This window comes from Saccopteryx bilineata, chromosome 2 (assembly GCF_036850765.1).
Source record: "Saccopteryx bilineata isolate mSacBil1 chromosome 2, mSacBil1_pri_phased_curated, whole genome shotgun sequence".
In the NCBI taxonomy this organism is placed as follows: Eukaryota; Metazoa; Chordata; class Mammalia; order Chiroptera; family Emballonuridae; genus Saccopteryx; species Saccopteryx bilineata.
The window spans coordinates 161,529,114-161,556,005 of record NC_089491.1 but is presented as its reverse complement, the minus strand read 5'-3'; the positions used below and the strand labels follow the sequence as shown (position 1 = coordinate 161,556,005).

At 41.8% G+C, this 26,892-nt stretch overlaps 1 protein-coding gene across 1 annotated transcript in view; it reads right to left on the bottom strand.

Moving 5' to 3' along the window:
* The window catches only part of PARP4 (poly(ADP-ribose) polymerase family member 4), a 100,081-nt gene that overhangs the window by 2,134 nt on the left and 71,055 nt on the right, over positions 1–26,892 (bottom strand). The window contains exons 31-33 of the mRNA XM_066258288.1: positions 19,428–20,522; positions 16,683–16,782; positions 6,146–6,278 (exon numbers count right to left, since the gene is read on the bottom strand). Of these exons, the coding sequence (XP_066114385.1) occupies positions 6,146–6,278; positions 16,683–16,782; positions 19,428–20,522 (1,328 nt within the window). The remainder of the gene's footprint in view (positions 1–6,145; positions 6,279–16,682; positions 16,783–19,427; positions 20,523–26,892) is intronic.

Sequence of the window (26,892 nt, the reverse complement as noted above, 5' to 3'; positions counted from 1 at the left end):
AGAGAGAGAGAGAAAGAGAGAGAGAGAGGAGAGACAGAGAGAGAGAATGGGGAGGAGCTGGAAGCATCAACTCCCATATGTGCCTTGACCAGGCAAGCCCAGGGTTTCGAACCGGTGACCTCAGCATTTCCAGGTCGACGCTTTATCCACTGCACCACCACAGGTCAGACTGATCACAATTTTTGAGTGTGTTATACAATGTCCTTGTTTCTTTTTGTGCTTGGTGCATACCACTCATCGTGGGATCCTTCTTAATCATTTGTGAGATTCCCTCAGCTCTTTGTGTGTATGTTTCTTCTATCACCCATGTCCTATGAATTCTTTTTTTATATATGTATTTTTAATTTTTTTTATTTTTTTATTCATTTTTAGAGAGGAGAGAGAGAGGTAGAGAGAAGGGGGGAGGAGCTGGAAGCATCAACTCCCATATGTGCCTTGACCAGGCAAGCCCAGGGTTTCGAACCGGCGACCTCAGCATTTCCAGGTCGATGCTTTATCCACTGCACCACCACAGGTCAGGCGTATTTTTAATTTTTATTAATTTTAATTTATTGTGTTAACATGGATTCAAGTATCCCACACTTATCATAATTATAATCTCCAGGTCCATCTATGCCATCGCAAAAGGTAAGATTTTCTTCTTTTTCACGGCTGCGTAGTATTCCATTGTGTATATGTACCACAGCTTTTTTTTTTTTTTTTTTGTATTTTTCTGAAGCTGGAAACGGGGAGAGACAGTCAGACAGACTCCCGCATGCACCTGACCGGGATCCATCCAGCACACCCACCGGGGGGCGATGCTCTGCCCCTCCGGGGCGTCGCTCTGTTGCGACCAGAGCCACTCTAGCGCCTGGGGCAGAGGCCAAGGAGCCATCCCCAGCACCCGGGCCATCTTTGCTCCAATGGAGTCTCGGCTGTGGGAGGGGAAGAGAGAGACAGAGAGGAAGGAGAGGGGGAGGGGTGGAGAAGCAGATGGGCGCTTCTCCTGTGTGCCCTGGCTGGGAATCGAACCCGGGACTTCTGCACGCCAGGCCGACGCTCTACCACTGAGCCAACCGGCCAGGGCCTACCCCAGCTTTTTGATCCACTCATCCACTGATGGACACTTGGGCTGTTTCCAGATCCTGACTATTGTAAACAATGCTGCCATAAACATGGAAATGCATATCTTCTTTTGAATCAGTGATTTGGTATTCTTAGGATATATTCCTAAAAGTGGGATAGCTGGGTCAAAAGGAAGTTCCATTTTTAATTTTTTGAGGAAACTCCATACTGTTTTCCACAGTGGCTGCACCAGTCTGCATTCCTACCAGCAGTGCAGGAGGGTTTCCTTTTCTCCACACCCTCACCAGCCTTGTTTGTTGTTTGTTAATGAGCGCCATTCTGATAGATGTGAGGTGGTATCTCATTGTGGCTTTAACTAGCATTTCTCTGATGATTAGTGATGTGGAACAAAGAACTGAATAGACACTTCTCCCAAGAGGACATACAGATGACCAATAGGCATATATTAAAGTTTTAAAGGAAATTCTATGGGAGGGAAACAAAAATTTTGAAAAATTCTCTTCCCAATTCTTTCCCTATAAACTGGGAAAGGGGCTTCAGAATAGTGTCGTAGTTAAGACCTAGGTTCAAACCCTGATTATGCAATCACACAGTCTTCCCTTTGTGATATTAGGCAGCTTCCACTATACACTAGAAGTTTCAGTTTCCTCAATTATGACAATAATATCAGATCCTGTTGGTTTGCTGTGGGGATTAACACAATGCATGTTTAAATCCTGGCTGGGTAGTGAAGTGGTTAGAACATCATCTCTGATATACCAGGTTTGCAGGTTCAATCCCCCATCAGGGCACATACAAGAATCAACCAATGAATACATAAATAAGTAGAATAACAAATCGATATTTCTCTCTCTCTAAATACCAATCAATAAATAAATATATTCTCTTAATGTATGTTTAACAATCCCTGGCACAGAACAGGTGGTCAATAAATATTTGCTGAATATCATGATGACATGAACATACCAAATAACAATAGGTCCAAAGGGGTTAAAGATTTGTTTCTCAGTAATTATCAGTCTACTTATAGTTACTAACAATTGAAAACAACAAAACCAGTTTTAAATATTCTAAGTCAACTGGCCTTCCTTTAATCCAGGTGGCCTCAAGACTTCTGATTGACCCTCCCAATCAAATTTCACATTTCCAATGTGAACATTTTATTCATATACCCCCATGCAATGTGGTACTGCATTAACCTTATGTACATAATGAAGTAGGAAAAACAGAAAAGTTTTAGCCCTGGTTGGGTAGCTCAGTTGCTTAGAATTTCATCCCAATATACCAAGGTTGTGGGTTAAATTCCCGTCAGGGCACAAACAAAAATCAACCAATAAACAACAGGTTGATGTTTCTCTTTCTCTCCAACCCTCTTCTTTTCTCTCTAAAATCAACTTTTAAAAAATTTAGCCCTGGCTGGATAGCTTGGTTGGTTAGAGCATCATCCCAATATGCAGAGGTTGCAGGTTTGATGCCCACTCAGGGCACATATAGGAACAAATTGAAGTTTCTGTCTCTCTAAAATCAATAAATAAATTTTAAAAAGTTTTAAAGAAAGAAAAGTTTTAAATAGGCAGTAAAAAAGAAATAAAAATTATTTAAGCCTGACCAGGCACAGTGCACAGAGCGTCGGACTGGGATGCGAAGGACCCAGGTTTAAGACCCCGAGGTCGCCAACTTGAGTGCGGGTTCATCTGGCTTGAGCAAAGCTCACCAGCTTGAGCCCAAGGTTGCTGGCTCGAGCAAGGGGTTACTCAGTCTGCTGAAGGCCCACGGTCAAGGCACATATGAGAAAGCAATCAATGAACAACTAAAGTGTCACAATGAAAAACTGATGATTAATGCTTCTCATCTCTTTGTTCCTGTCTGTCTGTCCCTATCTATCCCTCTCTCTGACTCTCTCTCTCTGTCCCTGTAAAAAAAAAAAATTATTTAAAAGTTTTAAAGTGCCAACAAACCATTTTGTTCTCATAGTAACAATAATAAGAGCCATATTTTACTTTTAAAAATCTTGCTTTAATACTTTGTGATTTGCAATTCAAAAGTAGGTTCAAAGTTATTAATAGTTGTTCTAGAGGCTATCATAGGCCCTGGCCGGTTGGCTCAGCGGTAGAGCGTCGGCATGGCATGCGGGGGACCCGGGTTCGATTCCCGGCCAGGGCACATAGGAGAAGTGCCCATTTGCTTCTCCACCCCCCCTCTCTGTCTCTCTCTTCCCCTCCCGCAGCCAAGGCTCCATTGGAGCAAAGATGGTCTGGGCGCTGGGGATGGCTCCTTGGCCACTGCCCCAGGCGCTAGAGTGGCTCTGGTCTCGGCAGAGCGACGCCCCGAAGGGGCAGAGCATCACCCCCTGGTGGGCAGAGCGTTGCCCCTGGTGGGTGTGCTGGGTGGATCCCGGTTGGGCGCATGCGGGAGTCTGTCTGACTGTCTCTCCCTGTTTCCAGCTTCAGAAAAATACAAAAAAAAAAAAAAAAAAATAGAGGCTATCATAGAGAATAACATAAAAATAGAGGCTATCACAGAGTGTCTCTGTGACGGTAAAAACAGGTCTACTCATTTATTTTAATTTCATTTATAAATAATATATCTCTAAGAAATAAGAACCTTTTCTTAAACATGACACTTAAAAATAGTTATAAATAATTATTATTTATTAAGTGAGAGGCAGGGAGGCAGAGAGACAGACTCCTGCACAAGCCCTAATGGGGATCCACCCAGCAAGTCCTCTACCAGGCAATGCTCTGCCCATCTGGGGCTGTTGCTCTGTTGCTTAACAACTGAGCTATTTTAGCACCTGAGGCAAGGCCATGAATCTATCCTCAGTACCCAGGGCCAACTTTCTTGAACCAGTTGAGCCATGGCTGTGGAAGAGGAAGAGAGAGAAAGATAGAGAAAGGGGAAGGGGAGGGTTGGAGAGGCAGATGGTCACTTTTCCTGGGTGCCCTGACTGGGAATTGAACCTGGGACAAACACATGCCAGGTTGACACTCTACCACTGAGCCAACCAGCCAGAGCCATACAAATAATTATTTAATACCACAAAATATCCAGGTAATATCTAAGTTTCTCTAATTGTGTGTGTCTGTTTAACAATGGATTTTATTCCAAGGTCAACACATTGCCTCTGGTTCATATGTCCTTTAACTTATAGGTTCCATTTCTCCCCTCTTTTTTTTTTTTTTTTACAGGGACAGAGAGTCAAAGAGAGGGATAGACAGGGACAGACAGACAGGAACAGAGAGAGATGAGAAGCACCAATCATTAGTTTTTCGTTGTGACCCCTTAGTTGTTCATTGATTGTTTTCTCATATGTGCCTTGACTGTGGGCCTTCAGCAGACTGAGCAACCCCTTGCTTGAGCCAGCGACCTTGGGTCCCAGCTGGTGAGCTTTTGCTCAAACCAGATAAGCTCGCACTCAAGCTGGCGACCTCAGGGTCTCGAACCTGGGTCCTCTGCATCCCAGTTCAACACTATCCACTGCGCCACTGCCTGGTCAGTCTTTCCCCTCTTTTTTGTCTTACCATTTATTTCCTGACATCCCAGACACTGCTGAGTGCATTCTTATGTATTATTTAACATTTTCAATCTCTATTCTTTGATATCTGACCTTTATTATGTAAAATATTTACATAGTTTCTAAGTTAAAACCATAAATAAGGTATATTTGGAAAAACCTAGCTTTCATTCTTATCTCCGTGTATCCTTCCTCTCCTCCTATAGATAATATTTTTATTAGCTTTATTGGTTTTCCTCTAATCTTGCCTTTTAAAAAACATAAGACAATTACAGGCAGTCCCCAGGTTACGAATGAGATAGGTTCTGTAGGTTTGAAAATGTTTAAGTATTTATATGCACAGAAAGGTTAAGATAGACATCTAAGTTACATTTAATGGGTAAATGTACGTGTTCCAACTTACACACAAATTCAACTTAACAAACCTACAGAGCCTATCTCGTTCGTTACCCACAGGCTGCCTGTACGTGTGTGTGTGTGTGTGTGTGTGTGTGTGTGTGTACACAAGGGGGGGCTATTTGCATGGTATGGATAGAGTTTTGGTTGGTAAGGGGTATTCATAGGTGCATTTGAGGGCTCTTGTGGAACCAGGGGTCAGCCAAGGGCTAGTGGTCAGGGCCTGAGATCTAGCTCTCTTCATACTACAATATTTTGGCATAAAACTTCAAGTGATACCAGAAATCTAAATTTGAACCTGGTCTTCTAGGTGGTTATAAAGTTGAATTTGTCAGGCCCTGGACAGTGAGCTCAGTGGATAGAATGTCAGCCCAGTGTATGGACATCCAGGTAGGATTCCCAGTCAGGGCACACAAGAGAAGTGACTATCTGCTTCTCTCCCTGTCCCTTTCCCCCTTCTCGCTCTTTTCCCCTCCTGAAGCAGTGGCTCAGTTAGTTCAAGCATCAGCACCAGGTGCTAAGGATAGTTTGGTTGGTCCCAATACATCAGCTTCAGATGCAAAAAATAGCTTGGTTGACTCAAGGATCAGCCACAGATGGGGGTTGCTGCTGGGTGGATCCCAGTCAGGGTACATGCGGGAATCTATCTCATTATCTCCCCTTCTCTTACTTAAAAAAAAAAGTTGAATTTGTCAAAGTAAAATTTTAGAACATATCTTATTGAACAATTTTCTAAATACTTAAGACTTATAGCATATGGATTTGCATTTGTATTCTTGGCCCAGGCCTGGTGCAACAATCATATTATGGACTTTCCAAAAACATACAGAATCCGTATACTATAGTGAAAAGAATTCTTAACCAGAAGCCAAGATCTGGGCTCCAGTTTAAGCCACATTTAAACTCTCTGAGATCCAGTTTCCTGTGCACTCAAAGAGGCATAAGTACTGTGTCTGCCCTGCCAACAGAAGAGTGTAGGCAAGACACCTTGTGAACAAATTCTTCTCATACTTACAATTCCATGGGGCTTCTCATTTAGTTTAATTAAGAAATGGTTAAAACATATAACTCAGTTGCTTAGTGCCACAGTTAATGGAAAAAATATAAATATTAATTAACATTTAAAAATGAAAAATATATTGTTAAATGGAAAAAAAAGGAGGGAAAAACCTGGAAATGGAGGCATCATCCAATTTCATCAGGGATTTGAAAATTATTCCTGCTTCTTCCAACCTGGTGCGAAGAAACTGCAGCACCAGAAATGTGGCAATCAGGTCCAGAAGACGTTCTCTTCCTTTTATACCTGAAAGTAGAAAACTCTTTTATGTCTTCTGGAAAATATGCACTTCAAACTATGCCTGTTTATAAAAGTTCTATGGCTCTGGCCAAGTAACTCAGTTGGTTAGAGGATTGTCTTGATACACCAGGGTTGTGGGTTTGATCCCTGGACAGTGCACATGTAGGAATCAACCAATGAATGCATAAATAAGTGGAACAACAAATCAGTTTTTTCTCTCTCTCTCCCTTCTTCTCTCTCTAATATCAATAAATATGAATTTAAAAATAAAGTTCTATGAAAGAATTATAACATACCATATCAACAGATCATAAAACTCAAGGTCCAATTAGCCGGCCATATAAATAAAAAATGAAGACAATTGGAATGTGTGCCAGTTATATTAACCTGAAAACTGTCAGGACACTGAATTAGATCCAAACCTGCCCCATCTTTTCCATCTTTATTAACCCAAGAAGCATAAAGTATGCAGAAAGAGATTCAGTTTCCAGCCTTTAGCTACAAACAGCTTAGAAGAGCCCTGGCCGGTTGGCTCAGTGGTAGAGCGTCGACCCAGTGTGTGGATGTCCTGGGTTAAATTCCCAGTAAGTGCACACAGGAGAAGTGCCCATCTGCTTCTCCACCCCTCCACCTCTTACTTCTCTTTCTCTCTCTCCCTCTCCTGCAGCCATGGCTCAATTAAAGAGAGTTGGCTCTGGGTGCTGACGATGGCTCCATGGCCTCCGCCTTAGGTGCTGAGAAGAGCTTGGTTTCTGAGCAATGGAGCAATGCTCCAGATGGGCAGAGCATCGCTCCCTAGTGGACTTGCTGGGTGGGTCCCAATTGGGGCACATGCAGGAGTCTGTCTCTCTGCCTCCCCTCCTGTCATTGAATAAAACTAATAATAAAATTTTAAAAACCAAAACAAATAGCTTAGAAGAGAAAACCTAAATTCACAACAGATAAATAATCAATATGGCTGATTAGACCAATGTACAAATTATTTCAAGCTCTGGACTCTACACTTTGCTCTTTCCCTAACTAAACCAAGTAGTTCTTGTTTCGTGCTCACCTCTTCTTATAAAAATGTGTAGCCCTTTTCTCTGTAGTTAGTTCTCTAGTTAAGAGGGGAGACTGCCCTCCTTGGGAAGTATGAAATAAAATATTTTAGATCAACTAAAACAGGTAACCACTGTTATTTATCCAAATCAAGATATTATATTATGAAATACCAAAATTGAAAATGAATGTTAACATATATTGGACTCAGAAACTATTCCTTTTTGATTTTTTTAATATGTCATGTATTTGAAATTACTTTATATAATAAATTAGATTTCAAATATTGTTATTTTTCCAATCTCATATCTTATTAAACAAATCTTTCCACAGTTACCTTGAGGGGATTCAGAACAAGCCACCCAGAATGTGCCACTTTAGCATGTGGGTAATTTTGAGCTGAAGATAATCAAGACCCAGCACCCTCAGGAAAAATGTTTTACTTCCCCCTTAACTGCCTAGAGTAACCTGTACCAGGAAGAGAGCAACTACCAGAGAGAACTTTTTCATCTTAGAGATTTAACTGCATGTCCAGGTAAACATCTGTCTACCAGACATTGGCTCCTCTCACCTCCTGGTGAATTGCCTCCCCCCACCCCCCAAATTTGAAGCCCCGGACCACTCACTATCCCTTTTTTTTAGTCCAGCTGGCTGGCTGCCTTTTGTCTCAGATCTTTGTGGGGTTTCCATTCCTACACGTACATATGTGTGCATGAATTAAAATAATTTGTTTTTCTCTTGCTAATCTTTCTTTTATTATGGAAGTGGGGTGGTAGTTTCAGCCAAGATTTGAGAAGGCTATAGGTAAAGTTATTTTTCTTCCTCCACTGTAACTATGAGTGGAAAAATTCAGCTTGACCTTTTGACTAAAATTAGAGAAAGCAGGAATTGACCGCTCCCTACCATAAACCACTGAGAAATTTGCTTAGAGCTAGTTCACCGGAGGCAGCTCGACCACAACCGAAACTGCTTACCAAATAGGTATGTGTTCCTGATAAAGATAGGATAAGGGATAACGACCAACTGCCAACTCAGCTTCTGTAAACGGTTGCTTGCTTGCCTACCAAAGTATAAAAGCCCTTGCAAAAAGACTGAGAGTGCTCTTGGCTACCTCCTTGCCTTAAGCCCGCTTGCGAGTGTAATAAACTTTTTCTTCTGTTTTACCCACACACTTGGGTCTAGAGTCTTCGTGGTGCGCCCTCAGTCAACATCCACAATCTTCCTCATGATTAGAGCACAGGAAATTATCTGTATAGTCATCCATGATATTTGATACTTAGTAGCATTGTTTCTATCACTACAACACAGCCACTGAATGCTTTTTTTTTTTTTTAACAAACAAAAGAGAGAGTCAGAGAGAGGGATAGATAGGGACAGACAGACAGGAATGGAGAGAGATGAGAAGCATCAATCATCAGTTTTTTGTTGCGATGCCTTAGCTCTGTTCATTGATGGCTTTCTCATATGTGCCTTGACCGTGGGCCTTCAGGAGACCGAGTAACCCCTTGCTCGAGCCAGCGACCTTGGGTCCAAGCTGGTGAGCTTTGCTCAAACCAGATGAGCCCGCGCTCAAGCTGGCAACCTTGAGGTCTCGAACCTGGGTCCTCCACATCCCAGTCTGACTGCGCCACCGCCTGGTCAGGCTGAATGCTTTTTTGATTATGAAATATTTTAAGTCTACAGAAAGATAAAGAGAAAAATACAGGAGTGGGCAAAAGTAAGTTTACTGGTGTTTGTATGGAAAAATTATATAATAATAAATAATAATACAAGAATAAACTTCCATGTAGTCGCAACTGTAAACTTAATAGACTGCATTAAATTTCTTTTACTCCCCTTTTTAGGATTTCTGTCAGATAACTTCTCTCAGTATCTAAAATTAGCATTAATTAAGGCCATTTCAGGTTGAGTGCCCTCTTCAATTGACACATTGTTATTCAAAATAAAATAACTGAGAGAACACTGCGATACAAAATATGTGCAAAAACTCTGAGGCGGGATAGTAAAAAGCTAGGGAAATTCCTTGACAAATAGAATAAGGGAAACTGAGACAAAATAACTAAACAGGGCCAAATAATTTCAGCAATTTACAGCCAGCTAATGAATTACAAGGTTTTATCTTCCCTCACCAATGACACTTACAAGCAAATTATTTCAACATTCCAGATACCCAGGGGCCAACTAGCCTTGGTCCTGTCCCTCATCAATGGCGTTCTTTAAAAATGAAACTAGTAGTGAAGTCAGAGCAATGGTGGAGTAAGAGATAACCTTGATCTCTCCCCTTGAAATTTCAACAATTTGAACAGCTATTAGCTCAGCAAAGGAACCGTGATGTGTCTGAGTATTCTTTTGCAGGAAGGAGTGGAGAGATTGGGGGGACAATTTGAGCAGTGCTAAACCAGAGCCGCAACTGAGTGCAGGGATAGGGTAGAAGACAAAACTCTAGTACTACACTAACATTGCTCCCACTTTCTGCCCACAGCCTGCACATGGGACAAAGAAAGAGAACTATAAAGTACAGTCCCCCAACCTCCCAGATTCCACCTCCCTCCCTTTGCGGGGTACAGAGCATAACTTAACTAGTTCTAGGCATACCCTAGAACTACCTGCAGAACCACTGCTTCCCCTGAAGAATAGGGGTACTCTATGTCTAGTTCCTGGTTGGTTGGGACACAGGGAAGAGTACCTGGAGACCTGAGATTCCCACCGATGAAAGGAAAAACAAAGAAAACAAAGTTATCACAGCCTGTCCCACCACCATCATAGTAGCTGCAGCATCAGGGAGGGGTCAGCAGAGGGATTTCACAGAAATAAAACTTGTAAGCCAGTACCATCTACTGGAAAATAACAGAAAAACCTCTTGGAACTAATTGCTAAGAAAGTGCCACTCATAAATGCCTACCAGTCACAAAAGGAGTCTACTAAATACCATGAATAACAAAGAAAGAGATGCAGTTCAGAAGGAAAATGGAGCCTGACCGGGCAGTGGCGCAGTGGATAGAGCGTCGGACTGGGATGTGGAAGACCCAGGTTCGAGACCCCGAGGTCACCAGCTTGAGCGAGGGGTTACTCGGTCTGCTGAAGGCCTGCGGTCAAGGCACGTATGAGAAGGCAATCAATGAACAACTAAGGTGTTGTAATGCGCAATGAAAAACTAATGATTGATGCTTCTCATCTCTCTGTTCCCATCTGTCTGTCCCTGTCTATCCCTCTCTCTGACTCTCTCTCTGTCTCTGTAAAAAAATAAAATAAAATAAAAATAAAAAAATTAAAAAAGAAGAAGGAAAATGGAAAATCTCCAGTAAGCAATCTCAATCATATGGAGATGGGAGTTAAACAACAGAGAATTCAAACTTGAGGTTCTGAAAATTCTCAACAAGATGTGAGAAAACACTGATAGGCAATTTAATGCACTCAGAAAACAAATTAATGAACAAAATGAGTACTTCACCAAAGAGATTTAAACTTTAAAAAAGAACCAAATGAAATTTTGGAGATAACTCAATATGCAGACTAAAATACGAGCTAACAAGCATAACTACTAAACCTGGCCATAGAGAGGAAAGAATCAGTGATGTTCAGGACAGGCATAGAGATGATGTAGAGGGAAGAAGAGAGAGACTCAAGAATTATAAAAAATGAGAGCTCTGTGAGAATTATCTGACTCCATCAGAAAGAGCAATACAAGAATACTAGGTACACCAGAAGAAGAAGAAAGGGAGAAGGGAATGGACAACTTATTGAAACCAATAATTGATGAGAACTTCACAAGCCTATGGGAAGAGTTAGAGCCTCAAATCCAAGAAGGAAACAGAACTCATAGTTACCTCAACCCAAAGAGGCCTTCTCAAAGGCACATTGTATTACAACTGTCAAAAATCAATGACAAAGAAAGAAACCTCAAGGCAGCTAGGGAAAAGAAGAACATAACATATAAAGGAAGGCCCATCGGGTTATCATCAGACTTCTTAGCAAAAACTCTACAAGCCAGAAGAGAGTGGACCAAATATTCAAAGTGTTGAGAGGAATTACCAGCCAAGAATACTATATCAAAGTTATTCTTTTTCTTTAAGATTTTATTTATTCATTTTAGAGAGGGGGGGGGAGAGAGAGAGAGAGAGAGAGAGAGAGAAAGGAGGGAGGACCAGGAAACATTAACTCCCATATGTGCCTTGACCAGGCAAGCCCAGGGTTTCAAACCAGCAACCTTGGTATTCCGGGTCGATGCTTTATCCAATGCGCCTCCACAGGTCAGGCTATCAAAGTTATTCTTTAAGTACGTAGGAGAAATGAAAACTTTTCCAGATATATAAAAGCTGAAAAAATGTATTACCAGAAAACTCCCACTGCAGGAAATAGTCAAGGGCGTTATTCTACCTCATACAAAGAACAAAACAATACAAAATTACAAGTAAAAGCTCCAAGCTTATAATATAAACAAAGATAATTTGTGACCTCAAAACATAAAAGGGGAGGAGATAAGACCTGAATTAGCATAGGAGGATGGAGTGCAGAACTCATAAGACAAAGAACTACTGTACATATGAAACTTTTTTTCAATACCTTAATGGTAACTATCCACAAAAATAACAAAACAAAACTGAAATACATAGCAAAATAAAAAAGGAAACAGAGGAAAGAAGTATGAAGTACCACCAAACAAAAACAACTCACAGAAACACAAAGGAAAAGAACCAATGGAGTCACAGAGGTACCAGAAAACAAAACAAAATGGCTATAGGAAGTCCTCAGGCATCAATAATTACCCTAAATGTAAATGAACTGAACTCACCAATAAAGAGGAACAGAAAAACAGACTATATCAAAAAGCAAAACCCAACCATATGCTGCCTTCAGGAGACACATCTAAGGTGCAAGGACAAAAGTAGACTCAAAGTGAAACGTTGGAAGACATTCTCCAAGCAAAAATATCCAAAGAAAAGCAGATATAGCCATACTAATATCTGACAATACCAATTTCAAAACAACAAAGGTAATAAGAAACAAAGATGGACATTTTGTAATGATAAAGGGGGCACTACATCAAGAAGACAGCCTGGCCCTGGCCGGTTGGCTCAGTGGTAGAGCGTCGGCCTAGCGTGCGGAGGACCCAGGTTCGATTCCCGGCCAGGGCACACAGGAGAAGCGCCCATTTGCTTCTCCACCCCTCCGCCGTGCCTTCCTCTCTGTCTCTCTCTTCCCCTCCTGCAGCCAAGGCTCCATTGGAGCAAAGATAGCCCGGGCGCTGGGGATGGCTCTGTGGCCTCTGCCTCAGGCGCTAGAGTGGCTCTGGTCGCAACAGAGCGACGCCCAGGATGGGCAGAGCATCGCCCCCTGGTGGGCAGAGCTTCGCCCCTGGTGGGCGTGCCGGGTGGATCCTGGTCGGGCGCATGCGGGAGTCTGTCTGACTGTCTCTCCCTGTTTCCAGCTTCAGAAAAATGCAAAAAAAAAAAAAAAAAAAAGAAAGAAAGAAGAAGACAGCCTGAGCAGGTGGTGATGCAGTGGATAGAGCATCGGACTGGGATGTGGAGGACCCAGGTTAGAGACCCCGAGGTTGCCAGCTTGAGCACGGGTTCATCTGATTTGAACAAGGCTCACCAGCCTGAGCCCAAGGTCACTGGCTCGAGCAAGGGTTCACTGGGTCTGTTGTAGCCCTCCGGTCAGGGCACATATGAGAAATCAATCAATGAACAACTAAGGAGCCACAACGAAGAATTGATGTTTCTCATCTCTCTCCCTTCCTGTCTGTCTGTCCCTATCTGTCCCTCTCTTTGACTCTCTCTGTCTCTGCCAAAAAAAATAAAAAAGACATAACACTTCTTAATATATGCACCAAATCATGGAACACTAAACTACATACTAACAGAACTAAAAGGAGAAATAGACAAAACATTATCATTGTTGTAGATCTCAATACTCCATTGACAGCTCTAGATCCAAATAGAGGATCAATAAAGAAGTATCAGCCTAAAATGACACAATAGACAAAATAGACATAATTAACATTTACAGAACTTTTTATCCTAGACATCAAATTACACATTCTTATCCAGTGTACATGGGACATTCTCAAGGATAGACCATATGTTGAGCCACAAAACTAACCCTGACAAATTCAAGAAGACTGAAATTATACCAAGCATATTCTCTGACCAGAGTGCTCTGATATTAGAATTCAACTGCAAAAAGGAAGTAAAGGAACCCACAACAATGTGGAAATGAAATAACATACTTCTAAAAAAAATGACTGGATCAAAGAAGAAAGAAAATCAGAGATCAAAAGATATATACAGCCACATGAAAATTACAACACAACATATCAAAACTATGGGATGTAGCAAAAGCAGTAATAAGAGGGAACTTCATATTACAGGCCTATCTTAAGAAACTAGAGAGATCCCAAGTAAACAACCTAACATTACATCTTAAAGAGCTAGAAAAAGAACAAAGAAAACACAAAGTCAGCAAAAGAAAGGAAATAATAAAAATTAGAGCACAACTAAATGAAATAGAGAACAAATAAAAAACCCCTATAAAATACAAAAAAGAGCTGGTTCTTTAAAAAGATCAATAAAATCGACAAACTCCTGGCTAGACTCACTAAGGAAAAAAGAGAAATTACTCATATAAGCAAAATCTGAAATGAAAGAGGAGAAATTACCACCGACATCATAGATATACAAAGGAAAATACTAGAATAGTATAAAAGACTATATGCCATTAGATTCTACCATCTAGAAGAAATGGATACATTCCTAGAACTATACAATCTTCCTAGACTAAGTCATGAACAACCTAAATAGACCAATAAACAGTAAGGAAATAGAAACAACAATCAAAAACCTCTCCCAAAATAAAAATCCAGGACCAGATAGCTACACTAGTGAATTCTACCAAAGAGTCAAAGGTTTGGTACCTATCCTTCTTAAAGTTTTCCCAAAAATTGAAGAAGAGGGTCCTGGCAGCATTGGCCCAGTGTGTGGATGTCCCAGGTTTGATTCCCAGTCAGGGCACACAGGAGACATGACCATCAGTTTCTCCACCCCTCCCCATCCCCATTCTCTCTCTCTCTCTCTCTCTCTCTCTCTCTCTCTCTCTCTCTCTCCTTCAGCCATGGCTCAATTGATTCAAGTGCATTGGTCCCTGGCGCTGAGAATGGCTCTTTGGAGCCTCCACCTCAGGTGCTGAAAATAGCTTGGTTGCAAACATGGCCCCAGATGGGCAGGACATTGGCCCCAGATGGGGTTGCTGGGTGGATCCTGGTTGTACACATGTGGGAGTCTGTCTCTGTATCTTCCCTTCTCTCACTTAGAAAAGAAAAAAAAACGAAGAAGCAATACTTCCTAACACATTTTATATGGCCAACATAGCCCTGATACCAAAATCTGGCAAGGACAATACAAAAAAATCAAACTACATACCAATATCTTTATTGAATACAGATGCAAAAATCCTAAACAAAATACTAGTAAATCAAATACAACAATATATTAAAAAAATACGTCATGATCAATGGGATTTATTCCAGGAGCACAAAGATAGTTCAGCAGATACAAATCAATCAATGTAATACACCACATTAACAAAACAAAAGACAAAAATCATATGATTCTATCAATGGATGCAGAAGAGGCTTTCGAAAAGATATAACATTGACTTATTAAAACACTCAATAAAATGGGTATAGATTAAAGAAAGTACCACAACATAAAGGCCGTATATGACAAACCATCACTTAATATCACACTTAATGATGAAAAACTAAAAGCTTTTCCTCTAAAATCAGGAACAAGAAAAGAATGCCCACTCTCACCACTCTTATTCAACATAGTTCTGCAAGTTATAGCCAGAGCAATCAGGCAAGAGAAAGAAATAAAAGGCATCCGTATTAGGAAAGAAGAAGTAAAGGTAGAACTTTTTTTTTTTGGGGGGGGGTACAGACAGGAAGGGAGAGAGATGAGAAGCATCAACTCATAGTTGTGGCACCTTAGTTGTTCATTGATTACTTTCTCATATGTGCCTTGACCAGTGGGTGGGAGGGGAGAAGCTCCAGCTGAGCCAGTGACCCCTTCCTTGCTCAAGCCAGTGACCTTGGGCTTCAACCCAGTGACCTTTGGGCTCTAGCCAGTTACTATGGGGTCATGTCTATGATCCCACGCTCAAGCCAGCAACCCTGCACTCAAGCTGGTGCCCTCTGGGTTTCAAACCTGGGTCCACAGTGTCCCAGGCTGACGCTCTATCCACTGTGTCTGGTCAGGCTAATGATGTTTTTATAATCATTACAAAAAAACAAAACAAACAAAAAAACAATTCTGCCCCAGCTAGGTCAGGCTAATAATGTTTTTTTCAATCATTTAGGTATCTCAGTTGATCAGAACATTATATGCCAAGGTTGCCTGTTCAATCCCTGGTCAGGGCACATAAAAGAATGAACCAATGAATGCATAAATACATAAATAAGTGGAACAACAAACAGATGTTTCTATCTGTCTCTCTCTTCCCCTTAGATCTTTCTAAAATCAATAAATAAAAACTAGCCTGACCAGATGGTGGTGCAGTGGATAGAGCATCAGACTGGGATGCGGAGGACCCAACTTTGAAACCCCAAGATCACTGGCTTGAGTGTAGGCTCATCCGGCTTGAGTACAGGCTTACCAACTTGGGGTTGCTGGCTTGAGTGTGGGATCATAGACATGACCCTATGTTCACTGGCTTGAGCCAAAAGGTTGCTGGCTTGAGCCCAAGGTCGCTGGCTTGAGAAAGGTGTCACTGGCTCTGCTGTAACCCCTCAGTCAAGGCACATATGAGAAAACAATCAATGAACGAATAAGGTGACGCAACAAAGAATTGATGTTTCTCATCTCTCCCTTCCTGTCTGTTTGTCCCTACCTGTCCCCCTCTCTGTCTCTGATTCTGTCACCAAAAAAAAAAAAAAAAAGATTTGGGTTTTTGGCCTGACCTGTGGCAGCACAGTGGATAAAGTGTAAACCTGGAACGCTGAGGTCACCGGTTCAAAACCCTGGGCTTGCCGGGTCAAGGCATATATGGGAGTTGATGCTTCCTGCTCCTCCCACCTTCTCTCTCTCTCTCTCTCCTCTCTAAGATGAATAACTAATGTCTTTTAAAAATTTAAAAAAAGACCTGGGTTTTTTAAAATAGTTATTCCTACTTATACTAATGATTTGCATAGGTAATAATTAGTGGTAAAAATATGACTAGTCCCCTATTTTCCTTGATGATTAACAAATACAATTCCATTCATATGTAACTTACATAATTACAATGAGTACACTAGGATACAAAAAAATTATAGCAAAAAAAATTATAGCAATTAGAGCATGTCATTTAATGAATAGAAAAATAGTGACTTACCTAGAGATCGAATGCCTTTTTGTTCAAGAAAACTGTTTAAAATAGTTATATTAAGGTTTAATATAAGTCCCAATGCTGGCGTAAATTTCCAGAAGCCATCCTATGAAGTTCAGAAAACAAATTTAAGCAACGTTCTTTAAATTTCATCACATAAGGAATTATAGGATGAATAAGTTTCCAATTATTTTATTTCAATTTATTAAAACATGTCTAAAAGTTTTATGATTGTAAATATCAAAGTTCTTTATATACGAGTGACATAGTATTGTTGGGAATCTCAAAGATACAATAGACATTAAGTATCTAGTTGCATTTATAAACAGTCTGAAAAAAGGCTCATGTAGCCTGACCTGTGGTGGCGCAGTGGATAAAGCATCGACCTGGAAATGCTGAGGTCGCCGGTTTGAAACCCTAGGGTTGCCTGGTCAAGGCACATATGGGAGTTGATGCTTCCAGCTCCTCCCCCTTCTCTCTCTCTGTCTCTCCTCTCTCTCTCTCTGTCTCTCCCTCTCCTCTCTAAAATGAATAAATAAAAAATTAAAAAAAAAAAGGCTCATGTAGAGATTTTTTAAAATGGTGTTATTTTTTCTTCTAACAATATTTTGTTTCTCAAAGCAATGTTTCTCAAACTTTTAAGTAGCATGATACCTTTTTACAAAACACTAAAAATGTGCCCTTTTGGCCTGACCTGTGGTGTTACAGTGGAGAAAGCCTCGACCTGGAATTGTGAGGTCACCGATTCAAAACCCAGGCTTGTCTGGCCAAGGCACATACGAGAAGCAACTACTATATGAGTTGATGTTTCCTGTCCTTCCCCCCTTCTCTCTCTCTCCTCTCTAAAATCAATAAATCCTTTAAAAAAATGTGTCCTTATGATATCTGAAACATGAAAATTACAAATTTTCACTAAACATAAACTTATATTGAATATGCTGTCTCCCACCCACCCCAGCTGAGCCACTGCTTTACAGGCTGACCTTTGTCACATGCTTATGAGAGTGAGGTAAGCTTCCACATTGGTATCCTAACCTTGAAGTAGACAGACTGGGTCACAGGGGAACTCATACAGGAAGCAGAAAGGAGAGTGATGTCAGAGGCAGGTGTACATCTTAAAGGATCTTTGGCCATAATTTGAAAAATACCAGCAATGATAATTTGTGCCAACCAGTATTAAACAAGTGCCAGGTGGTATTTTATCCTTTCAGCCACTCCTTGTGCAGTATTACTATACTCACTTTGCAAATTTATTTATTTATTTATTTATTTTAGAGAGAGGAGGGAGATAAGGGGGTGGTGAGCAGTGGGAAGCATCAACCCATAATAGTTGCTTCTTGTATGTGCCTTGGTTTCGAACCAGGGTTTCAAACCAGCGACCTCAGCATTCTAGGTCAACGCTTCATCCACTGCGCCACCACAGGTCAGGTGCCACTTTGTAAATTGAGGACACTGGGGCACAGAAAGGTTAAGGCACTTGTCCAAGGTCACACAGCTAACAAGGAGCACAGCTAGAATTTAAGCCCCAGCAGTCTGGCTCCAGGGTCCACAGATGGCAGGGGCTGCTGTCCCAGTACCTACACTGCTTTCATGTACATCCTTCCAAATAAGGGCAGCTAGGAAGCTTTTGTGTCTTGTTTAAACCTCAAACCATAATATGAGATAGACACTATGATTATTCCTATTATATGGATAAGGAAACTGAGGCTGAGAAAGGTTATTAGATTTGCCCCAAATCACCAAGCAGCAGGGCCAGGACTCAAATTAGTCTTATACTAAATCAAATTGCTTTTGCCATTAAACTATTTTACATTAAAACAATTACAGATATGAAAGAGAGCCTTCATATCTGTACAGAAGCTAAATTTATAGTGTGTTTATTAGCTTCACCAATTATTCCATTTGTGAAGCTAGTTACATGCTGAGTTATCTTCCCAGGACCTTCTGTGGAAATATTTAGAGTAGGCTTACAGTATCACAATGGGAAATTCATACGACTTGCAATTCATCAGTTCTAGAATATAGGAAATTAATGTCTTACCCTTGACCCATTCAGGAATGTTCATTTTCAACTGAGAAACATTATCATTCACTAGTACGATATTCTGGCCTAAGGCTTATAAGTAGATAGATGAACAACACTCATCATCACACTGTTTTATGCAGTTGTCTTTCATTTCTTTTTTTTTTTTTTTTGTATTTTTTCCGAAGCTGGAAACTGGGAGGCAGTCAGACAGACTCCCGCATGCATGCACCCGACCGGGATCCACCTGGCATGCCCACCAGGGGGCGATGCTCCACCCATCTGGGGTGTTGCTCTGTTGTGATCAGAGCCATTCTAGCGCCTGAGGCAGAGGCCATGGAGCCATCCCCAGCGCCTGGGCCAACTTTGCTCCAGTGGAGCCTTGGCTGTGGGAGGGGAAGAGAGAGACAGAGAGGAAGGAGAGGGGGAGGGGTGGAGAAGCAGATGGGCGCTTCTCCTGTGTGCCCTGGCTGGAAATCGAACCTGGGATTCCTGCACACCAGGCCGACGCTCTACCACTGAGCCAAACGGCCAGGGCCATCTTTCATTTCTTAGCAAGATTTTTTCAATGAAGGAAGCAATGTGTTGATTTACTCTCTGGCACAAGTCTTTTAACTGCATGTGGACTGGTCACACACAGTTCGAGGACCAGCTACTTTGAGTAGTACTATTCTCAACTATAATGCAAATTAATCACAGACATAGGAGAAATAAGAAATAAATATTACCTCAGTCTGAAGACTAAAGAGTTCATCCCCAGGCAAAAAATTCCTCCAGCTTTTTTTGTAGCCTATGTCATCCCTGCCGCTTAGTTCCAGACGGTTTGCCGAGACTTCCAGAAAGCTTTTTCTTGTTATACCAGATATCTTCGCTTTTTTAGAAAATCTACTTGTAAGAAATCTTGGTGTTTCATCACTTTCTGTTTCAAAAGGACTTAAGGCAGCCAAATGTCTATCTGGGAGAGAATCTGATGATGCAGTTCTTGCAGAAATATTTGATGGAGAAGCCTCCAATGATGGAAAAACCCCAGGGTGAGCAACGCCAATTTGATATATTGGCTGCTTATAACTGGTGCTCAAGGGAGCTAGGGAATTTGGAAAATGAAGAGGAGTGGATCCAGAAAGGAGATGAGAGCCGGACCCTCCAGGTGGACAAGGGAAAGGAAGCGCAGGAGGAGAAGACAGAATATCCTGCTGCAGGGGAGAGTCTGACTCAAGGGAACTGTCCGTGTAAGAGCAGTGCTTAAAAGGGCCTTCATAAATTTTAGGTAAAGCAGACTCTCTGGAGCCAAACAAGCCATATGGGACAGCAGAATGCATATGAAATCCAAAAAGTGAGTTCGGGGAAGGCAGTCTGGGAGGAAAACCTCCCTGAAGGGAAGCACCAAAACCATGACCTATCTCGAGGCCTTGGTCATTCAAAGAGGGGCCAAGCTGTTTGGGACTAGCAGGAGAACCAACCAGAAGGCTCTGAGGAAGGAAGCTGGGAGGACCGAAAGAATCAGAACCAGCAGAGGAAGCAGCTAGGAAAATGGCTGAATCAGGGGCAGCAAAAGGGTTGGAAACAGACATTTCTGGTGAAATGGCTTTTGCAAATACTGGTTTAATTCCTGCATGTTCATATGAATCTATCTGACTTAAATCCAATGGACTTTCCACATCTTCACATTCAAAACTGAGTGTTAAAGGTATTTCTGGTAGGTGGGAACATAACCTAAGTTCTTCAAAAGCTTCAGAAACTTCCAGTTTAGGTGATTTACGTTTTCTTTTAGTCAAACATTTAAATTGCAATTCTTCATGCCATTCTGAGGATGCTGAAAGAGCCTGCCCAGAAGAAAAAATTATGTCAAGGAAAACAATAAAATGGACATCAAGCAAATGTCCTTCCTAGTTCCTGGCTTTCCAGTAGTCAAGCAATTGCTTATCCCAGAGCGTTGAAAAGAGAAGCTATCCAAAATCATTTAAATGAAACTCCCTTATTTTACAGATACGGTATCTGGAGAAAATATCAGCAATAAATATATTACAAATAATCTATCTTAATTCTCAGAACCATGGAAACTTAAACACCCCTCATTTTATACAAGAGGACTACAAAAGTGACTTACCCAAGATTTTATAATTAGTAGTGTCATAGTGTGTAATTAACCCTAAAATAAGCTGGTAATTTGAAATAAATTATTCTAGTCCTTTATACTACTTTAGAGCAATATTAAGAAAATGAGGAAAAAAAGGAAATGAAAAAAAAATTTTAAAGCTTTAAAGTAACTAAATGAATATATATTATATATACCAGCACATAAACAAAATATACCACAATATACAACAGAAAAACTGTTACTAATATTGTTAAAATACAATTTAGAATATTACTTAAAAAGCTACATGTAAATAGAATATAGTTTTATATAAATTACAAGCCCTTGGGTTATTTTAGTGTTGGCTAGCCTCTAATTTCACCTATGTAAATGAGCTATTTAAAGAAAGAAGTAATGCCTGACTGGTGGTGGCACAGTGGATAAAGCATCCATGAGGAATGCTGAAGTTGCTGGTTCGAAACTATGAGGTCACTAGCTGTGAGGGTGGGATTGTCATCAGCACGGGGTCGCTGGCTTGAGCGGGGGAATCGTCCACATGATCCCAAAGCTCACCAGCTCGAGCCTACAGGTCACTGGCATGAAAAGCCCAAGGACCCTGTCTGGAGCAAGGAGACACTGGCTTGGCCCCATAAGGTACGTAGGAGAAGCTCAATGAACAACTAAAGTGAAAGCAACTACGAGTTGATGGTTCTCATCCTCCCTCCCTTCCTGTCTTTCTCTCTCTCATAAAAAAAAAAAAGAGCATAAATAAATAAATAAATGTACATTCCTTTCCCAACTCAGTCATGTTTTAAGTATTCATTTAAGTAATTAATATTTACAAAATATGACATGAGGCACATTTCAAAATAATAGCTAAAAATAATGTTTATCTGGTAAAATAAAAGTTCTTAATTAGATAGGCAAACGGAAAAAGAACAATACGTGATGGTCTAGGCAGTGTTTTTCAATTGCAGGTCCCATCCATGAAAGAGTTAACCACCTGATGTTAACTCTTTCACTGACCAACTCGAAATTTCTGGAGGACTGGCACTGGTTCGCGATTGGCATTTGAAAAACACTGGTTTAGACCTATTAAAGTATTTGTGATATTACAATAATTAAAACAGACAGATCAATAGAAAAGAACACATGGTCCAGCAATAGATCCTAAAACATGTAGGAATCTAGTAAACGGCATTTTCAGGTGGCATTTCAAGTAATGGGAGGAAAAGGAGAATTAATTAGTCAACAGATGGTATTGGAAAAAGTTGGCAGCCACCTGAAAAAGAATAAGGTTGGTTCCAGGTTTCTTATCTTAGACCAGGATAGATTCTAACTGGCTGAAAATTAAATATAAACATGAAACCATAAAACATCTTAAATAAGGGGAATATTTATTTATTTTTGTTTGTTTGTTTGTTTTTTGTTGTTTTTTTACAGGGACAGATTGAGAGCCAGAGAGAGGGATAGATATAGACAGGAACGGAGAGAGATGAGAAGCATCAATCATCAGTTTTTCGTTGCAACACCTTAGTTGTTCATTGATTGCTTTCTTTTTTTTTTTCTTTTTTTTTCTTTTTTTTTTTTCCATTTTTCTGAAGCTGGAAACAGGGAGAGACAGTCAGAGACTCCCGCATGCGCCCGACCGGGATCCACCTGGCACGCCCACCATGGGGTGACGCTCTGCCCACCAGGGGGCGATGCTCTGCCCCTCCGGGGCGTCGCCATGTTGCGACCAGAGCTACTCTAGCGCCTGAGGCAGCGGCCACAGAGCCATCCCCAGCGCCCGGGCCATCTTTGCTCCAATGGAGCCTTGGCTGCGGGAGGGGAAGAGAGAGACAGAGAGGGAAAGCGCAGTGGAGGGGTGGAGAAGCAAATGGGCGCTTCTCCTGTGTGCCCTGGCCGGGAATCGAACCCGGGTCCTCCGCACGCTAGGATTGCTTTCTCATATGTGCCTTGACCGTGGGCCTTCAGCAGACTGAGTAACCCCTTGCTCGAACCAGCAACCTTAGGTTCAAGCTGGTGAGCTTTGCTCAAACCAGATGAGCCCGCGCTCAAGCTGGCGACCTCGGGGTCTCGAACCTGGGTCCTTCTCATCCCAGTCCACTGCGCCACCGCCTGGTCAGGCTAGTTATTTATTTTTAATTGATTTTAGACACAGAGGAAGGGAGAGAGAAGGAGAGGGAAAGAGAGAGAGAGAGAGAGAGAGAGAGAGAGAGAGAGAGAGAAATATCAATCCATTGTTCCAACCATCCACGTATTCACTGGTTGAGTTTTGTATGTGCCCTGACTGGGGATTAAACTTGCAACCTTGGTGTACAGGGATGATGCTCTAACCAAGTGAGCTATCCAGCCTGGGCAATAAGGGGAAATTAAAAAAAATAAATAAATAAAAAAAAAATAGGAAAGATATTTCTAAGTATGACAAAAAATATCAAAACAAAACCAAGAAACCCAAAGATTAAAAAATATGACAAAAAAAAGTAACATCAAAGCACAATAGCAAGTTAAGTTGGTTTTATATAAAATTTCCAGGAAGGCCCTGGCTGGTTGGCTCAGCGGTAGAGCGTCGGCCTGGCGTGCGGGGGACCCAGGTTCGATTCCCGGCCAGGGCACATAGGAGAAGCGCCCATTTGCTTCTCCACCCCCCCCCCTTCCTCTCTGTCTCTCTCTTTCCCTCCCGCAGCTAAGGCTCCATTGGAGCAAAGATGGCCCGGGCGCTGGGGATGGCTCCTTGGCCTCTGCCCCAGGCGCTAGAGTGGCTCTGGTCCTGGCAGAGCGACGCCCCAGAGGGGCAGAGCTTCGCCCCTGGTGGGCAGAGCTTCGCCCCTGGTGGGCGTGCCGGGTGGATCCCGGTCGGGAGTCTGTCTGACTGTCTCTCCCCGTTTCCAGTTTCAGAAAAATACAAAATAAATAAATAAATAAATAAAAATAATAAATAAATAAAATTTCCAGGAAGATGATTTTCCAAATATCCAATGATACTGAGGATGAATCATATAAATTGGTATAAATTAGACACTAACCCAGGAACCTCAAAAGTCTAGAAATGTAAGGCTAAATACCTCATCCTGGAGATTATCTGTATTCTCATCACACCAGTTTATGCTTTGAGTTTTTGGTGTCACATTTTTTGAAGCAGTTCTTAAGATTTTGTTTTTCTTTTGTTTTATAAGAGGACAATTAATTTTAAATGTAGTTTCTGCTTTTTCAGAAATTTTCCGCTTTTAAGAATTTTAATTTTTTTTTTTTTTTTTTTTCATTTTTTCATTTTTCTGAAGCTGGAAACGGGGAGAGACAGTCAGACAGACTCCCGCATGCGCCCGACCGGGATCCACCCGGCACGCCCACCAGGGGCGATGCTCTGCCCACCAGGGGGCGATGCTCTGCCCATCCTGGGCGTCGCCATATTGCGACCAGAGCCACTCTAGCGCCTGAGGCAGAGGCCACAGAGCCATCCCCAGCGCCCGGGCCATCTCTGCTCCAATGGAGCCTTGGCTGCGGGAGGGGAAGAGAGAGACAGAGAGGAAAGCGCGGCGGAGGGGTGGAGAAGCAAATGGGCGCTTCTCCTGTGTGCCCTGGCCGGGAATCGAACCCCGGTCCTCCGCACGCTAGGCCGACGCTCTACCGCTGAGCCAACCGGCCAGGGCCCGCTTTTAAGAATTTTAAAATCTGCTTTTAATCAATAGTTTGTTGGCCTTCTGGCTAAGATCAGGTGCAAACTCTGCATAAATTGTTCGCCCCACTTAAAACCTCAATGCAGCTTCACATAAACCAAAACACAATTAAATCACTACCAGCCCTAACCAAATAACTCAGTTGGTTAAAGCATTGTCCAGATACACAAAGCTTGCCGGTTCAATCCCTGGTCAGGGTACAAATCAATATTCCTGTCTCTCTCCCTTACTCCCTCTTTCTCTCTAAAATCAATAAATAAAAACTTTTAAAAATAAATAGCTACTCATTTTAATTTTTTTAATGTTCAAAATCTTCCTTTGGAATCTGAAAGGAATGATCTGTTTTGTGTGTTATACAAGGTGTTATTTCACTATGGTGTTTTTTAAATCTTTACTTTTTTGATTCCACCTTCTTCTTGAAAGTAGCCATGGCTGCAGGAGGAGAAGAAAAGACAAAGAGAGAGAGAGAGAGAGAGAGAGAGAGAGAGAAAGAAGGGGGGGGGCTGAATGGTTTGAGCAAAGTTGGCCCCAGGTACTGAGGATGGCTCCATGGCCTCAGCCTCAGGAGCTAAAATAGCTCAGTTGCTGAGCACTGGAGCTGCGGCCCAGCTGTAGGGGCTTGCTGTGTGGATCCTGGTCAGGGCACATGTGGGAGTCTGTCTCTGCCTCCCTGCCTCTCACTTGATAAAAAAATAAAATAAAATAAAAGGGAGAGGGGGTGAGGTGGAGAAGCAGATGGTCACTTCTGCTGTGTGCCCTGATTAGGAATAGAACCTGAGACTTCTACATGCTGGGCCAACGCTCAACTACTAAGCGAGCTAGCCAGGGCCTTGCTATTTAAAAATTTAAATGTACAGGCTCTGGCTGGTTGGCTCAGTTGTAGAGCGTCGGCCTGGCGTGCGGGAGTCCCAGGTTCGATTCCCGGCCAGGGCACACAGCAGAAGCGCCCATCTGCTTCTCCACCCCTCCCCCTCTCCTTCCTCTCTGTCTCTCTCTTCCCCTCCCACAGCCAAGGCTCCATTGGAGTAAAGTTTGCCCAGGTGCTGGGGATGGCTCTGTGGCCTCTGCCTCAGGCGCTAAAGTGGCTCTGATTGCGGCAGAGTGACGCCCGGAGGGGCAGGGCATCGCCCCCTGGTGGGCGTGCGGGGTGGATCCCGGTTGGGCACATGCGGGAGTCTGTCTGACTGCCTCCCCATTTCCAGCTTCAGAAAAATACCCCCCCCCCAAAAAAAAAATTTAAATGTACATATTCTTGTCCTGGCCTGGCAGTTCAGTTGGTTAGAGTGTCATCCCCATATGCCAAGGTTATGGGTTAGATCCCTGGTCAGGGCACATACAAGTATCAACCAAGGGATGCATAAATAAGTGGAACAACAAATCAGTGTTTGTCTCTCTCCCTTCCCCTCTACCTAAAATCAATAAATGAATTTTTAAAATTAAAAAAATAAAATTCACATATCCTCTGGCCTTTGGAGTCTGCTTTTAGAAGTCCCTCCCACAAATATACTATAGCACACGGGAAATAACACATGTGCAAGGTTATTTCTGTAGCACGATTTGTTACAGACAGGAAATAAATTTAATGTCTATTGACAAAGGACTTGGCTTAATAAATTCTAGCACATCCATATGATATAATCCTATGCAGTCATAAAAATAAAGCAGCTCTTCAATATACCTCCAAGGTATAGATGAAAAACAATGTATAAATTGGTGTGCACAGTGTCTGTTCTGTATATATAAGCAGGTAGGGAAGTTCACATTTAGTTCACATATGCATGTGTGATCCTGAAAAGATTTCACAAGGATCCAGTAACCACGGGTTCTCTGGGGAGGAGAATGGAGTGAATGAGGACATTGGAAAGGATTCACTTTCTCCCCTCTATACTGTTTGGATTTTGAACCATGTGACTATGCAAGGAACAGTTTTACTAAATTAACAAAAATTAGGTCGTACTTCCCATCATGATTCTTTATTTACCAATATTACTTCCTTCCTCTCTCCCTTCAGGTTCCCAAACTTTAATTATGTTAAACCACCATCATCTGCAAGGCACAGGGCAGGCCCTCAAGAGGGAATGCTGAAAGGGATCTGACTGCATTCGTAGCAGTCAATTTGTTGCTAACAATAGTTAAGGTATTGAATTTTTTAAGATAATTTAAAGTTATTTTTATAAAATCTGTACCTTTTACTTGGCCACAGCGCTGCCAGGGCCTGTACTCTAGCTGCCTGTCACTGATCTGACCTGAAGTCTTTCCAAATGGAAATCTTTCTGTGTCACATTTTGGTAAGGAAAACAAACCATGAGGGACAGTCACAGAGGCTTGAATATTTTTGCTAAATTTGATGGTTCATTCAGAAAAATCATTGTAGTTAAAATAAACTATTAAGTCATCGATTTAATTTATAACTTTGTAATTTGTAAATTTTCATTT